The following is a 16019-nucleotide window of genomic DNA, read 5'->3' on the forward strand; positions in this document are numbered from 1 at the left end:
AATAGGAAGATAGCAGATACTGTAAATATATCATTTTTCACAGTGGACAGAAAAGCACAAAAATGTTATGCAAGAAATTGATTCCTAACTCTTTGGTGTAATTACAGTCACTAAGCATAAAAAGCCCTGTAAGTAGCATTTTTTCTCTGACCAAACATCTGGCAAAAATCCTCCACCTATGTATCTCCACATGTTGCGAAACATTTAAAGAATTATGCACATGATCTCTATCCAATTAAATTGTTATGTTAGATATTCTCCCCTTGCTAGTATTTAATAATTATTCTTATTTTCATCTTCATGTACATCTACATATAATGCCACTAAATTCTTCAGGTGGAGTTGACCTTACAAGATGTGTGAAAAGACAGAAATTCTTTAAACACCTCCAAATCTTGTTTATGGGGTTTCAAATTACAAGTAAACCTCATCCTTACCTGAACTAAAGCTGAGATAGTCTGAGCTAGCATGTTGATGGGTAATCGTAAAACACTGAAGACAGCTAATGCTACAAAAGCCTTTCTGGCAGTCAGGATATTATTTTCTGGGTCTAGGTATATATAAGTAGCAAATGTTGTGAAAGACACCTAAAAAAAGGGGAAAAAATCAACTATCATGCTAAAGTACTTTAACCAAGCCCCATTTTTTGCATCTGTCCAAAGTCAGGAGTTTCTGGCCTCTGTATGCCTTGCTTCGTTTCACCTTTAGCCTATTTTTATGAATGTTACTTGAGTATATAGGGGCAACTATTTTGCTGTACCTGTGTATAGTGATGTTTTGGGGCCAGTTGCAGCCTGCCATGTGGTGTGGGGGTTTCCTGGTCACTCACTGAAGACCAATGGGTGTTCTTGGGCCGACATCTTCGTCAAGGTGGGGTTGTTGTCTATTTGACATGTTCACCATACCTACTCTCATTATATCAATTAAACCAATAAAAAAAATATAATCTTTGAAAAACAACTTTCATTACTGTTCATTATAGTTAATCAAATATCTTACCAAAAAAGGTACCATGAGCCAACCAAATGTAGCTATCCCCTGGAGGTAAGCTATCTTCAGCAGTTTATCTAACTCACACCTCCTGATAACTGAAGCCTGGTGTTTAAAACATGGCTCCCAGGCATACATCTTCAAAACCTAAAAAAAAAAAAATAAAAGTAAAATAGTTCATATGCTGCTTTCATGGAAATTTAACTTGTTAGACATTGAATGTGAGCATGCTCTTTTGAAGAAAAAAAAATGTCTTTTCATATTTTCAAGAAAAAAAATTCATTCATAATAAACCCAACGATATACTAATTGAAAGAAACAATTAACTGCTGACTTGACAGTATTTGATCCTAATGGAAAAAAGATATAATGTTTTAGGCAAACTTTTAAAACGTATACAATCAAAGAGGGTTATAAAAACTGTAACGGACATATTTTGTTTTTATATAAGACAGTTTAAAAATAGACCGTGGAACATAAGATAAAAATGTACTGATTCCTATTTTCCTGGATCCTACATTTACCTTTATTCCATTGAGTATTTGATTCATAATTTTGATTCTCTCCCCTTTTAGTGCCAGAACACTTCCTGTAAGGTGGAGCTGTCGAGTTACAACCAACGAATTTAATGGAACCATCAACAAGAGAACAGCAAGGCCAGCGAGACAGGAAATCTGAAACATATCCCAGAGGAGATAGATACCAATGGCTACTTGTAATGGAACCGACATTAAAGTAGAGAGATAACTAAAGAGATCCTGTAGGTGCTGACAGTCGACAGACATTAAACTGACTATCTGGCCCATGTCCTTATTCACAGAGCTATCCATTGTCAAAGCCTGAAAGATACGTACATGACTAGTATAAGATTCATATGAGCAAGAATTAAATAATGCTTGAAAAACAAAAAATATCATGCAGTATACAGTTTTTATGAATTGTAAAAGTAATTTCTCTAAGGATTAAGGAAAGGACATTTTTTTTCTGTCATTAAAAAAGGCCACCTATGGCATACAAATTTTGAAATGAAGTTTTGAAATGAAGTTGTTTGTGGGGTACATCTGATAGATAGAAACTGATATTATCAATCAACCAATGAAATAAACATGTTGTACATGTAGCGATGAATAAATAAATCAAGTACCACTATTTTTGGTATCTTTATAAAATTTTAGCAATAATGTTTAACGAATAGAAATAAGAAACTAGGCACAATCATAATGAAAAAAAAATCTGTGATAATAATCATTTCTTATCCTAGGTACCATTTCCCTGTGTTGATAATAATTGTTTCTTATCCTAAGAACAATTTCCCTGTGTTTATGATAATCATTTCTTATCCTAGGAACCATTTCCCTGTGTTTGTTTCAGTCAAAACGAAAAGATAATATATGCACAACATTCTATACTTTAAAACTGCAATAAGTGCCACACTGTATAATTAACTTGGTCACTTATTTTTCTGTTGAGTGATGAATATAAAATTTCCCCAAGTTTAAAGGTAGAGGCAGAAACAAACTATTGTTCCTTATTTGGTGAGATGTAACACTGATCACCATTAAAAACTGGTGTTCTTATAATTGGTGATGCCACAGTCATTTTTATGTATTTAAATTTCAAGTGGCTGTGATGAGTAGTTGTTGAGAAAATTGTACCAAAAAAAGTGTTACGAACACACAGAAACACAGACAAAGGTAAAACAGTAAACCTCCTCTCCTTCGAAGCTGGAGTATAATAGTTGCTTAGGACACAATATTTTTTATACCCTAATACCACACAATCCTCCCTAATTAACCTACCTTTTTATAGATAGCTGATACTAGAGAACATCTAACCCTCATACCAACAGACATTCCTAGTTTACAGTTCTGATGGTAGAATACAGTCTGTACAATACTGCTGATGAAGATAGCTATAACAGGGAGATAACCCTTCCAGGCAGGCTTGTCATCTCGATCATCTGCATAGGATATTAGATACCTTCAATTGAAACAAAAAATGAATGCATTAAAAATGCAATTTTGTCATTTCAGACTTAGATATGTTTTTAACTGTAGAGATATGGTGGGAATTTTTTTACATTTTCAATGAAGCTGTGAAATTTCTTTACTTCAGTTCTTATTGTATTTCAGAACGTAATTTCAAATCAATGGATATTTGTAAAATTGGCCTCTTTTAGCGTTGTTTTAGTAATATACATGCATTTGAAATATTCAGATAAGTAATAATACAAAATTTTACTTTATTTGTATAAAATTAAGACTATGCCTATGAGTTGTAAAGCCCACAAACATTGTTTTTTGGTCTACATAATTTCACATAATGGTAATTCTTCCTGTGCTTACATCTGTATTTTTTAAAGAAAAATATGCATTCACCACTTAAATCAATCAAATCAAGAATAATAACACTTGGAAATTTCATGTACAATCTGTATGATTTTTATCTCAAATGTAAATGACAAACTAAGACCTGTAATGTAGTCTGTAACTGTTTCTGAATTACAAATAACAGTGAATTTTGTGGGTTTTTCACATGCCTGAATTACCTCTTGTCTGACATCTATAAAGATGGCTACTTAAATTCATCACAAAATAATGTTTTGATGGAATTTTACCCTATCAGAATAGGTCCGGCAAACTGCAAAACATCAGAGATAAACTTGAACCATAGTGACAGAAGGTAGGTCAAACCAAAACTGTTCACCAGGGCTGTCAACAGGGAACCTTTGAAGTTTGTTGACTGCTTTATCAAAATTTTCATTGGTTTAAGGCTCTTATCTAACAGTGGTGTCTTCTCATTAGCTGAGGTAGATTGATGAATATCATATACATGCCGAGTTCTTTCCTTTGAATTTCTAATTGAAAAAAAAAAGAAAAAGATGCAAACTTTGTTTAAAGAATAATTAACCACAAAATAAATACACAAGGAAATACTAAACAGTCAGGTAAAAAGTATTTGGAGTCAAATTATTCATGTGATACTCAGAATAAGCATAGTATATTTGCTTTTTATCTATCCTTTCAATCATTTAAAGAGACCTGGAATACTATATTATGATTTCCAAATTGTGAGATATTTCAATAATACTGAGAGGACATGAACAGAATAGCTTACTCAAGAGAAAGCACAAGATTATGTCCTTAGTTAAGATACCAAAGATAGGTACATGTAGTACATTTATCTTACACCAATGGAAAAGATAGATACAAAGTTTCTCACTTTAGGGACAAGGATTTCTCGATAAAGAGACAAGAAAATTCCTATTTTTAGCTGTCAAGATTTTTTTATCTCACCCACAGGTTGAGTGGACTTACCCATAAAAAAATTAGAACATTTGAATTAAGGTGTTAACGAATGGTCATATCTTACCAATACTGAATATGTTTGAAAATTCTTTTATAATGATAATTTTATCAAGAACAACCACTGATTGATTAGTTCCTGCAGTTTGTTTATACTGTTTTGAAGTGACCTAAATTTTACAACTGGTCCTGACGTATCACTGACTTGATATGTCATGATCAGATGTTTTATCAGAAAACAAACTTGAAGTGAGAAAAAGAATCAAACATCCGCTTTTCTAATGCAAGGTAGGGAACCTCATTAGAGAATGATTCAAACTTACCCTTGAGTGTCAGAGATTTCCCTATCTTGCACTTGTACAGGTGTTCTTAATATCCCTAATTATCCCCCTTGGTTTAGATAAATTACAACATCTTGTTTATGCACAGGAATAGAGGCAAGCAAGATCATTCTGATATAGTCTACTAATAAAAAAAGCCAGAAGTTCATGATATGCCCATTCCAATGATGGAGTTACAGTGTCACTTGTGAAAAAAAATTAAAAAGTCCCATAACTCTGGAAAAAAAAAAGGATTGAATTGTTTCCAAAAAGAATACAGACCATTAGACTGTCATACAAACAACTGAGTAATGTTTGAAGTTTATAAAACAAAAGTTCCTCAAGTTATAGTTTGATATGTGAAAAAAAAATCCCATGAAAATATGAATCAAACTGCTGTTTCTGATTCTAGAGAAAATTGAAGAATGAATAAACTTTCAAAGATTACATGATGTAAGATAAAACTGTTATCATATATTTGTGCTTCCCATATTATTTAAAACTGTTTTTCCTAAATATGTAGAAACTGAATGTCAATCTTCACTATTGTAATCAATAGTTAAACAGTATCCAACTTCATTTTATGTTCCATTTCACCTTTTTCCCAAATTTTTAAACCTGTCAAAAAGTTAATTTGTTTCAACTTTCAAAAACTATTTTAACTGCATTTATCCTACACTGTAATTATACTCAAATAAAATCAATTTCAGCTTAAGAAAATAATGTCCTTAATGAATGTAAGATTTTCCAAAACTAGACACTTATATCAATTTGAATTTCCTACCAATTTCACTTGGTAAAACTTGTTTAGTCCTTTAAAATATGTAGGGGTATACTGTCAAAAAGAAAGGGAATTCTGCTTTTAGCTTAAACATATTTTATTTGTTGAATAACCTACTAAAGGGATTAGACACAAGTACATCTTACTTATGAAGTCTTTTCCCGTTAAAGAAATATACAATAATCTTGTGAGCATGCTCATACAGAAATATATTTTTTTGAAAATTACTCATATAAAACAGATGAAGAAATGGAGAAAAAGCTTTAAAAGGTTAAATATGGAAGAGAAAAGGAAATTTTGTGAAATCATTATAAAATTGAATAATGACCTTTGAAGAGGACAATGGCATTTAAGACAATATGTAAGATACTCCTTTATTACTTAGTAATTCATCCGGGAGAAACCTTAGAAGAATAACTGAGATAAGCCTTAGTTATTTGCCTGAGATAAACCTTAAGAGAATACCTGAGATAAGCCTTAGTTATTTGCCTGAGATAAACCTTAAGAGAATACCTGAGATAAGCCTTAGTTATTTGCCTGAGATAAACCTTCAGAGAATACCTGAGATAAGCCTTAGTTATTTGCCTGAGATAAACCTTCAGAGAATACCTGAGATAAGCCTTAGTTATTTGCCTGAGATAAACCTTCAGAGAATACATGAGATAAGCCTTAGTTATTTGCCTGAGATAAGCTTTAGTAATTTACCTGTGATAAGCCTTCATAAGTTCCTTTCTCCAGTTTCTTTCAAATACATCTACAACATTGGAACTCTGGTCTTGTGGCATTAAATTCCACAGATCTCTTTCTGTTAATGGTTTTCTGTAGGCCTTCATAATGATTCTACAATAATAATAATAATTCAGAAATTAGGTAGCGTGTAATGTTTATGTTAGTTTTTGTAGCTTTTGATTAACTATTCTAAATAACATGGGTGAACAGATTAATCAGAGATTTCTGCATATGTTTTCATAACATTATTGAAACCATCTAAAAATACACATGAAACTGAAATCAGCAAATAAAACTAACCACTCCTCTAAAAATAATAACACAAAGACAAAATACAACACCTCCCCTCAAAAAACCTAAACTAATTGGAAGCATGGACCAAGTGTACTTGTATAAACAACCTCTCTCTGTCTTTTAAGGAATGTCTGCCGAGTTGCTCAGGTCTGGTAAAGTACAACTTAGCATGACCCATGCATAATCTTGACCAGAACTTTACACCAATCCAAAAAGCAAGCTTTAACATCTGTAACAGAGCTCAAGGGTGAAAACAAAACCCTAATTCTATACATAACAATGATGGAGGTATAACATCATACTACTTACATGTTCATCCACCACAAATAGAGAACAGTGACAGAGGTATAACATCATACTACCTACTGGTTCATCCACCAGAAATAAAAAAACCGTGATAGAGGTATGACATCATACTACCTACTGGTTTATCACCAGAAGTATAGAACAGTGACAGAGGTTTAACATCATACTACTTACTGGTTCATCCACCAGAAATAAAAAAACAGTGATGGAAGTATCACATCATACTACTTACTGGTTCATCCACCAGAAATAAAAAACAGTGACGGAAGTATCACATCATACTACTTACTGGTTAATTCATCAGAAACACAGAACAGTGACAGAGGCATGACATACTACTTACTGGTTCATCCACCAACAATACAGAACAGAAGCTGGGGTATAACATCATAATACTTACTGGTTCATCCACCAGAAATAAAAAACCGTGATAGAGGTATGACATCATACTACCTACTGGTTTATCACCAGAAGTACAGAACAATGACAGAGGTTTAACATCATACTACTTACTGGTTCAACCACCAGAAATAAAAAACAGTGACGGAAGTATCACATCATACTACTTACTGGTTCATTCATCAGAAACACAGAACAGTGACAGAGGCATGACATACTACTTACTGGTTCATCCACCAACAATACAGAACAGAAACTGGGGTATAACATCATAATACTTACTGGTTCATTAACCAGAAACACGGAACAGTGACAGAAGCATGACATACTATTTACTGGTTCATCCACCAACAATTCAGAACAGTGACAGAGGTATAACATCATAATACTTACTGATCCATCCACCAGAAACACAGAACAGTGACAGAGGCATACTACTTACGTGTTCATCCACAGAAATTAAAAAAAAAACAGTGACGGAGGTATCACATCATACTACTTACTGGTTCATCCATCAGAAATAAAAAAAAACAGTGACGGAGGTATCACATCATACTACTTACGTGTTCATCCACCAGAAATAAAAAAAACAGTGACGGAGGTATCACATCATACTACTTACTGGTTCATCCATCAGAAATGGAAAAAACAGTGATAGAAGTATGACATCATACTACCTCCTGGTTTATCACCAGAAGCACAGAACAGTGACGGAAGTATCATATCATACTACTTACTGGTTCATCCACCAGAAACGCAGAACAGTGACAGAGGTATCACATCATACTACTTACGTGTTCATCCACCAGAAATACAAAAGGTTGAGTATTGAAGCATTCCCTTCAGGACAGACATTCTACAACATATAAGGTATCATAAATCTTATATTATCATAAAATTTAGAAAATGAGTAACAAAAGAATTTATTAAACTCATCTCTACTGGGCGGGGGTGGTGCGGGGGTTAGTCATGACTAATGTTCTAATGATCTGACCATATATGCCCCCTTATTTTACAATTGCATGCGGTAAAATATTTTTCTTAAGAAAGGAATGTTTGAACCAGCTCATTTTTTAAGATGACTTATGTCCTTTTTGCACATCTGTTCCATTTTCTTTGTTTTATTTATGCTTGAGTCAGAGTTGCTTACTTAAGTTTTCCACTTGCTGTTGTCTTTCCTTCATTTATTACCTTGACTCTAATATTTTAGATATACCTCCAAGGGGCATTTGTCCACAGGATAATACTTTTGACATTTTATGGCCAAATTCAATTATAAGATATATTACATTAATAATTACTTAAGATCTAACCTGTCCTAGGTCTCTGCTTTCACCAGGTGTCTCCGCAAATGAATGAAGAATTAACTGTACCAGTAGAATACCAAATATGGTGTAAAATAATATAAATCTGAATAAATGATCTTCATAATTCTGAAAATAATTTAACAATTTTAAAAGTAAAAATTTTTTTCAGATCATGGAGACATTACATTTGTATTTTGAATATTTGATTTTTGTAGTTAATTCAGAAATTATTGCAGCCTTTTCTTTTTAGTAAAAAAATGTGACTGACTTAAAATTGGGAAAATGACCACTCACATTATGGAGTTTAAAATTTAACAGAAGAGATTTTTCTCATATCGCTAAATTTAAAATTACATTTTGTATTTTCAACTTGAGTAAACAAATTACAGTAATTGATGTACATAATATTGTATAAATTTTATTCAGGCTTGTTTATCTGCCTAAATTTAATGAATTCTGATTGACTAACACCTCTTATGTTAATGTTATATGGAATAAAGGAACAGAAAATGTATTTCAATGTCATAAATAGGCAGTCACTCCTAATAATGCCAGAGACTTATTATTGTATTTTTACAATTAAAATAATAAAACAAGAGGCTCCCAGGAGCCTGAATCGCTCACCTAGTAATTTTTCACCATTCAAGGGCAATAACTCTTACAAGGAGTTTATCTCTGGAGACTTTTTCAGGCCTTACAATAAGGATCATTTCAGCAATTGAAAGAATTTGGCTAAACCTAATGGTTTAGGAGATATATGTAAAAAACTACTGTCTGACCCCTAGGTTCTATTTTTAGTAATGGTGGCCATGTTTTTCGACGAATCAAAAATCCCTACATCAGTTCTATGCAGGATATCTTAAAGAACATTCATAGCAAGTTTGGTTCCAATTGGTCAAGTAGTGTCAGAGACAATTTTTGAAAGAAATAACATTAAAAATAGCAAAAATTGTTGAAAAAGGGCAATAACTCCAATATGACATAACACATTACAACAAAAATTTAACCTGAGATAAATCTCATCATGCTGAACACTTTTATTTTGTCAGAATTTAGCTAAACCTAATGTTTTAGGAGATATATGTTAAAAATTACTGTCTGACCCCTATGTTCTATATTTAGTAATGGTGGCCATGTTTTTTTGACGAATCAAAAATCCCCACTATGCAAGATACCCCAAGGAACATTTATACCAAGTCTGGTTCTAATTTGTCAAGTAGTTTCAGAGGAGAAGAGTTTCGTATAATTGTCAATGATGACGACGGATGCCAAGTGATGGCAATAGTTCACATGGCCTTTGGCTAGGTGAGCTAACAATAATTTTTTATATCTGGCAACATATTTCAATTTTCAATCTAGAAGTATAAAGCTAAGACCAAAGGATGACTAAATGGAATGCATATATATGTAAACTCACATGTTGGAGAATTCTAGTGTAGAAATCTATCACATTAAATATAACCTTCAGTAACCAGAAGACATAAAGTGAAGTTGATGTTATACTCCCCCTCAATCTGTCAAGTTGGGTGTAAACAGCTGCCAAACTCTAAAATGATTCATTTTTTTTCCTTTTTTAATTGATGTCATTTTTTTTTTACAATTCTAGAAACTTCCAGTATTTGTCAATACACAAGCTTGTAATTCTAGACACTTAAAACACTTTACATTACATTAACTTGTAATTCTAGATACTTACAACATTTGCCAATACACAAGCTTGTAATTCTAGACACTTAAAACACTTTACATTACATTAACTTGTAATTCTAGATACTTACAACATTTGCCAATACACAAGCTTGTAATTCTAGACACTTAAAACACTTTACATTACATTAACTTGTAATTCTAGATACTTAAAACACTTTACATTACATTAACTTGTAATTCTAGACACTTAAAACACTTTACATTACATTAACTTGTAATTCTAGATACTTACAACATTTGCCAATACATAAACACTTACAATGTTTAACACTTTACATTAACCAGAAAATTCTGGAGACTTAAAACACTTGCCTTTACATTAACCAGAGAATTCTGGAGACTTAAAACACTTGCCTTTACATTAACTAGTAATTCTACTGACTTACAACACTTGCCTTTACATTAACTAGTAATTCTACTGACTTACAACACTTGCCTTTACATTAACTAGTAATTTTAGACACTTATAACACTTTCCATTACATTAACTAGTAATTCTACTGACTTACAACACTTGCCTTTAAATTAACTAGTAATTTTAGACACTTATAACACTTTCGATTACATTAACTAGTAATTCTACTGACTTACAACACTTGCCTTTACATTAACTAGTAATTCTAGACACTTACAACACTTGCCTTTACATTAACTTGTAATTCTATAGAGTTACAACACTTGCCTTTACATTAACTAGTAATTCTAGACACTTACAACACTTGCCTTTACATTAACTTGTAATTCGATAGAGTTGCAACACTTGCCTTTACATTAACTAATAATTCTAGAGACTTGCAACACTTGCCTTTACATTAACTTGTAATTCTAGACTTACAACACTTGCCTTTACATTAAATTGTAATTTTAGACACTTACAACACTTGCCTTTACATTAACTAGTAATTCTAGACACTTACAACACTTGCCTTTACATTAACTAGTAATTCTAGAGACTTACAACACTTGCCTTTACATTAACTAGTAATTCTAGAGACTTGCAACACTTGCCTTTACATTAACTTGTAATTCTAGACTTACAACACTTGCCTTTACATTAAATTGTAATTTTAGACACTTACAACACTTGCCTTTACATTAACTAGTAATTCTAGACACTTACAACACTTGCCTTTACATTAACTAGTAATTCTAGAGACCTACAACACTTGCCTTTACATTAACTAGTAATTCTAGGGACTTGCCACACTTGTCTTTACATTAACTTGTAATTTTAGAGACCTACAACACTTGCCTTTACATTAACTTGTAATTTTAGAGACTTACAACACTTGCCAGTACATTAACTAGTAATTCTAGAGACTTGCCACACTTGCCTTTACATTAACTTGTAATTCTTGAGACTTACAACACTTGCCTTTACATTAACTTGTAATTTTAGAGACTTACAACACTTGCCTTTACATTAACTAGTAATTCTAGAGACATGCCACACTTGCCTTTACATTGACTAGTAATTCTAGAGGCTTGCCACACTTGCCTTTACATTAACTAGCAATTCTAGACACTTAAAACATTTGCCTTTACATGAACTAGTAATTCTAGAGACTTACAACACTTGCTTTTACATTAACTTGTAATTTTAGACACTTACAACACTTGCCTTTACATTAACTAGTGATTCTAGGGACTTGCCACACTTGCCCTTACATATGATTGAAATTTCTACTCACTACACTTCCCCTTACATAAGCTTGTAATTCTAGACTTACATATGTAACAGTATTAATGAGCCCTGAGATGATAACAACATTTGGTTGAGTGAAGCTAAGATTGTCTTCTGAGATCTGCCTTAGTAAATCCATCACCGTCAGTACAACTAGTATTAGGTCTAATATCTAAAAATCATATAAAATGTATATAAGGGAGACTTTATATGTTGTTTCAGAGAAGTTGAATTTGAAAAAAAAAATGGCAAATTGGAAGCTTATAAGGCCTCTGGTGGCAATTTTGTATTTTCAACCACAACAAAAGTGGTTCTTGTTTGACAGTGATTAACTTTCTAGAGTGTAAGTCTAAGAGAGTCAGATGGTCAATGAGTAAGATTCTGTTTCAATAATTAATGGTTTTAAGGGATCAAAATAGGCTTCAAAAATGCTTGATTGATTACACAAAATTGAAAAGTATCTAGATAAATGTCCATATTGATTCTTGATGGGTCTGCAGTAATACTTACTAGTTTAGACATATTGAATGCTGTTACAGCCAGTTTTGGTTTGGTTGATGTCTGATACAGGTAGACATTAAACGGCAAGGTCAACCACAGCCATCCACATGGCAACCACACTGGAACACTACTCCGAAAACACTTGGTAAACTCTGGGTATGTACTATTGTCAGAAAATCCTGAGGCATTCTGAAAAGAAAAGATAAACAATATTGTCTGAATATGGTGAGACATTTGAAACAATAAGCACTGTCATCTTCTAATCATGAGAGACGCTGAAAATACTTTGTTGACCATTGATCCTCATAAAGTAACCAAGCACAGCATGATACAACAGCAGTATGTTCACTTGTAGCAAGTGTGGACACAATATTAGTTTTTACACACTTAAACATGGGGACTTACAATTCATTATGGACACAACAACTCATTCGGATACAATACAGCACATTATTTTGAAATTCAATTTGAGTATAAAGGTCTGCTTCAGGTTGTTTTCATGGATCACTTTACCTTATTATCTCAAGAACAGTAGATGTAAATTTGCCAAGCATACTTTATAAAGCTTGTGTACTTAGGCAGGGATTTTCATAAGCAATCCAATAAAAAGAAAATAAAAATCCCACCAAAAATAAGTCAATTTTTAGGGGCAAGCCCACCCCCTCCCGCCCTTTGGCTCTACATAACTCAAACACTGAAAGAAATATCTGAAATTTGACTGAAAATGCAGGCAAGGATTTTCCTAAGAATCTAATTTAAAAAAAATTCAAATCAGACCAGAAATAAAAAACGTTCATTTTTTAGTGTGTGGCCCCAACCAATCTAATTATAATTAGACCTATTCATTGTTACATTCAGTCACTGGATCTAACAGCAATCTATTCTTCTTTCTGTTCATTTTCTTTCGATAATGCTTCCTAAATCATAAAAGATGAAATCTAATTGGCTTATCAAAAAGGTCATCAGAACAGAAAGTACAATGGATTACTGTTGGATCCTACATGCGGTGACTGAATGGAACCATTGATAGGTCTAATTCTAATTAGATTGGGCCCCACTTTGGCCCACTAGACTGACAACACTTATTCTGAAAATAGAATTTTATATGAAACAAATTAAAAAAAAAGAATTTTCAAAATTGAATATGAAGTAAACCTTCATCAATTTTGAATTAACATCTATTTTACCCACTTTGAACCCTTTTCACAAAACGGCAGGGGCCAGTGACCCCATTTTTTTTCAAGCTTCTTCAAGCAGCAAGTAACAATATATCAAATATCACGTATTGGTCCATTACAACTAAAGTTATCAAACTTAGGTTTAAAACACCTACACACAATACCTAACACTAATAAATAAATAATGTCTCTAAATCCAATAATTACACCAGATTAGAGTTACACTTACAAGGTTTATAGAAAGAAGACAAGACAGATTGACAAATAATGTGATTCCTATATTCCAATAAACTTTGTAAAGGTATAACAAAAACAATGTTGGAGAATTGAGCTCAGAAGCTTTTTACATTTAATTTCAACAAAAGAATCTATCTTATTAATTTTCACACAATAATTTTGCAGCTTCATGAATGTTGAGCAAACATCTAGTCTTTATTTCTTTAAATATTAAATCAGAAATAATAAAATTACACTGTAAAAGTGATGTTTGATGGGACCATGTTTCAAACACTTCCTGATTCTAACAAAATCTTGTACTTAACTAAAAATTGATACAATAATCAAGCACACACAAACTTGTAAACCAAAACCATAGAATGATTCTCAATTGTCAGTCTCTGTAAGAATCAGGCAGTGGGTGTAACATAGTATGAAAAAACCCATCATTTTGATAGTGTAATTTGACTAATTGCACCATCAGGATCAAGGAAAAAAGAAAATATTTCCATATCTTATTGGTGTATTGAATTATAATTTCAATGAAATGCACCAAAAATGAACATTTCAAGGGCAGTTAACTCTGTCAAAAACCTCATTTTTCTAACATTCTATTGAAAAATTTCTGAGCAAAGCCAGTGATGTAGAGAACAAATAATGGTCTTTTCAAATAGAGAAATTATCCTTGAGTGATATGACATTGTCAGATTGGTTTTGCCATACATGTTTCTGATATTTTCCCATTTTACCTGATTCTTACATACACTTACACTTAATGGTCTCTATAACAATATACAGGCCTATGATTTTCTTTTGTTGAGACTAACCAAGCATTTCCAGTGTTTGGCTGCAATAACTTACCAATAGCCAGGTATGATAAATATGCATATCACATGCTAAGATCATTAATGCGTGCAAACATATTAAAGAGAACATTACAGTGCTATCTTAGACAGTTCTTTAAGTTCATCATGCACAAAATCACTTACATTAAATAAATTGTAGTGTTCAAACATTAATTCGAATGTTGTTTCCATCAACATACTACATTTGCTATTTTTGGGGTACTCACAGTAATCAATTAAGCATGAAAATAGTACCCATGTAGATAATAATTTAACTATTGTATTTCTGCATATCTAATGTACACATCTACTACAGGACAAACATGTAAGGGTGTGTCTTATACTTTCCTACTTGGTGTACCATTTTGATTCTACTAAAGGTAGTTTTAAATTGACAAGATGGGAAGAGAAAACATTGTAAATATCTTAACAACGTCCTTATGTGTCTATTCCTATCTGAAACATGTTTTTCTTGTACATGTATTAATTTTCATTTTCATGCATGTAACATCCTTTTTTTTTATCTGCATGCTAGTGAATTAATACTTCATTGTACCAATCATTGGCCCACAGTGGCAATGGCAAAACAGTATGTATAAAGGTCAAAAGGATCCTTTTAGTTTGGAAAAATATTTGAGTAAACTTATCTGTAAGGGTTATCTTCACTGTACTATTGTCAAATCTATAATCTGAAGTATGTTTTTATTGGTTGTAATATGGACTCTCTTTTTAATAAATTAAACATTATTTAACATTATTACATTTTGTCCTACTGTGCTTCCTACCAATCTACTATTACTTATCAGTTGCTTTTAGATTTTGAACTAGCTTACAGAAACAGTGAATACTCTTTTGAAGAGGTTACAGCCTTGTTGTCCTTTGTCCTATTTATTAAGGTGTTTGTATTCTGAATCAATCACAAGCGTTTAATACAAATCTGACAGATTTTTATAGTTTGTTTTCTTGTTGTAATTTCCCATCACTGTACCAGTTTAGGGGGAGGGTTAAGCACTCATAAACATGTTTAACCCTGGCACATACTGTATGTGCCTGTCCCAAGCCAAGAGCCTGTAGTCCAGTGATTGTATTTGATGTTCATTGTTATATGTTCTATGTTTTTTTCTGTAAATAAAGTTGATTTTAGTCTTTTATGAATAGTTTCACACCATTTATTTTGGGGCTTGTTACAGCTTGCTTTATGGTATGGGTTTTGCCCATCATTGAGGACTGTGTGCTGACCTGTAGAATTTTGAATGTTTGTTGCTTGGCATTTGGTGGATAACTATCTCATTAGCAATCATACCATGTCTCCCATTTTCCTATTTATGACTTAATACACAGATTCATGTATAAAATTACACAAGACCCAGTAAAAGGCTTACAATTAGTGTGGATGGTATAGGCATTAATCATAGAATTAAAGACCCTGCCTGTCTGTCTTTCTGCACATCTTT

General features: G+C 32.4%; 1 protein-coding gene across 2 annotated transcripts in view; it reads right to left on the reverse strand.

The window, feature by feature from the left end:
* The window catches only part of LOC148610920 (ATP-binding cassette sub-family C member 1-like), a 58917-nt gene that overhangs the window by 32321 nt on the left and 10577 nt on the right, over window positions 1–16019 (reverse strand). The window contains exons 2-12 of one of the 2 annotated variants that reach the window (XM_088590836.1): window positions 12336–12515; window positions 11872–11997; window positions 9849–9977; window positions 8438–8557; window positions 7919–7980; window positions 6102–6236; window positions 3608–3847; window positions 2790–2970; window positions 1515–1829; window positions 1000–1137; window positions 438–587 (exon numbers count right to left, since the gene is read on the reverse strand). In XM_088590836.1, coding sequence (XP_088446962.1) covers window positions 438–587; window positions 1000–1137; window positions 1515–1829; window positions 2790–2970; window positions 3608–3847; window positions 6102–6236; window positions 7919–7980; window positions 8438–8557; window positions 9849–9977; window positions 11872–11997; window positions 12336–12515 — 1776 coding nt within the window. Of the gene's footprint in view, window positions 1–437; window positions 588–999; window positions 1138–1514; window positions 1830–2789; window positions 2971–3607; window positions 3848–6101; window positions 6237–7687; window positions 7705–7918; window positions 7981–8437; window positions 8558–9848; window positions 9978–11871; window positions 11998–12335; window positions 12516–16019 lie in introns of those variants that run through there. The other variant, XM_088590837.1, reaches the window with a different exon arrangement.

The sequence above is a fragment of the Perna viridis genome, chromosome 7 (genome assembly GCF_037379345.1).
Source record: "Perna viridis isolate PV_CMFRI_1.1 ecotype Kerala chromosome 7, ASM3737934v1, whole genome shotgun sequence".
Lineage (NCBI taxonomy): Eukaryota > Metazoa > Mollusca > Bivalvia > Mytilida > Mytilidae > Perna > Perna viridis.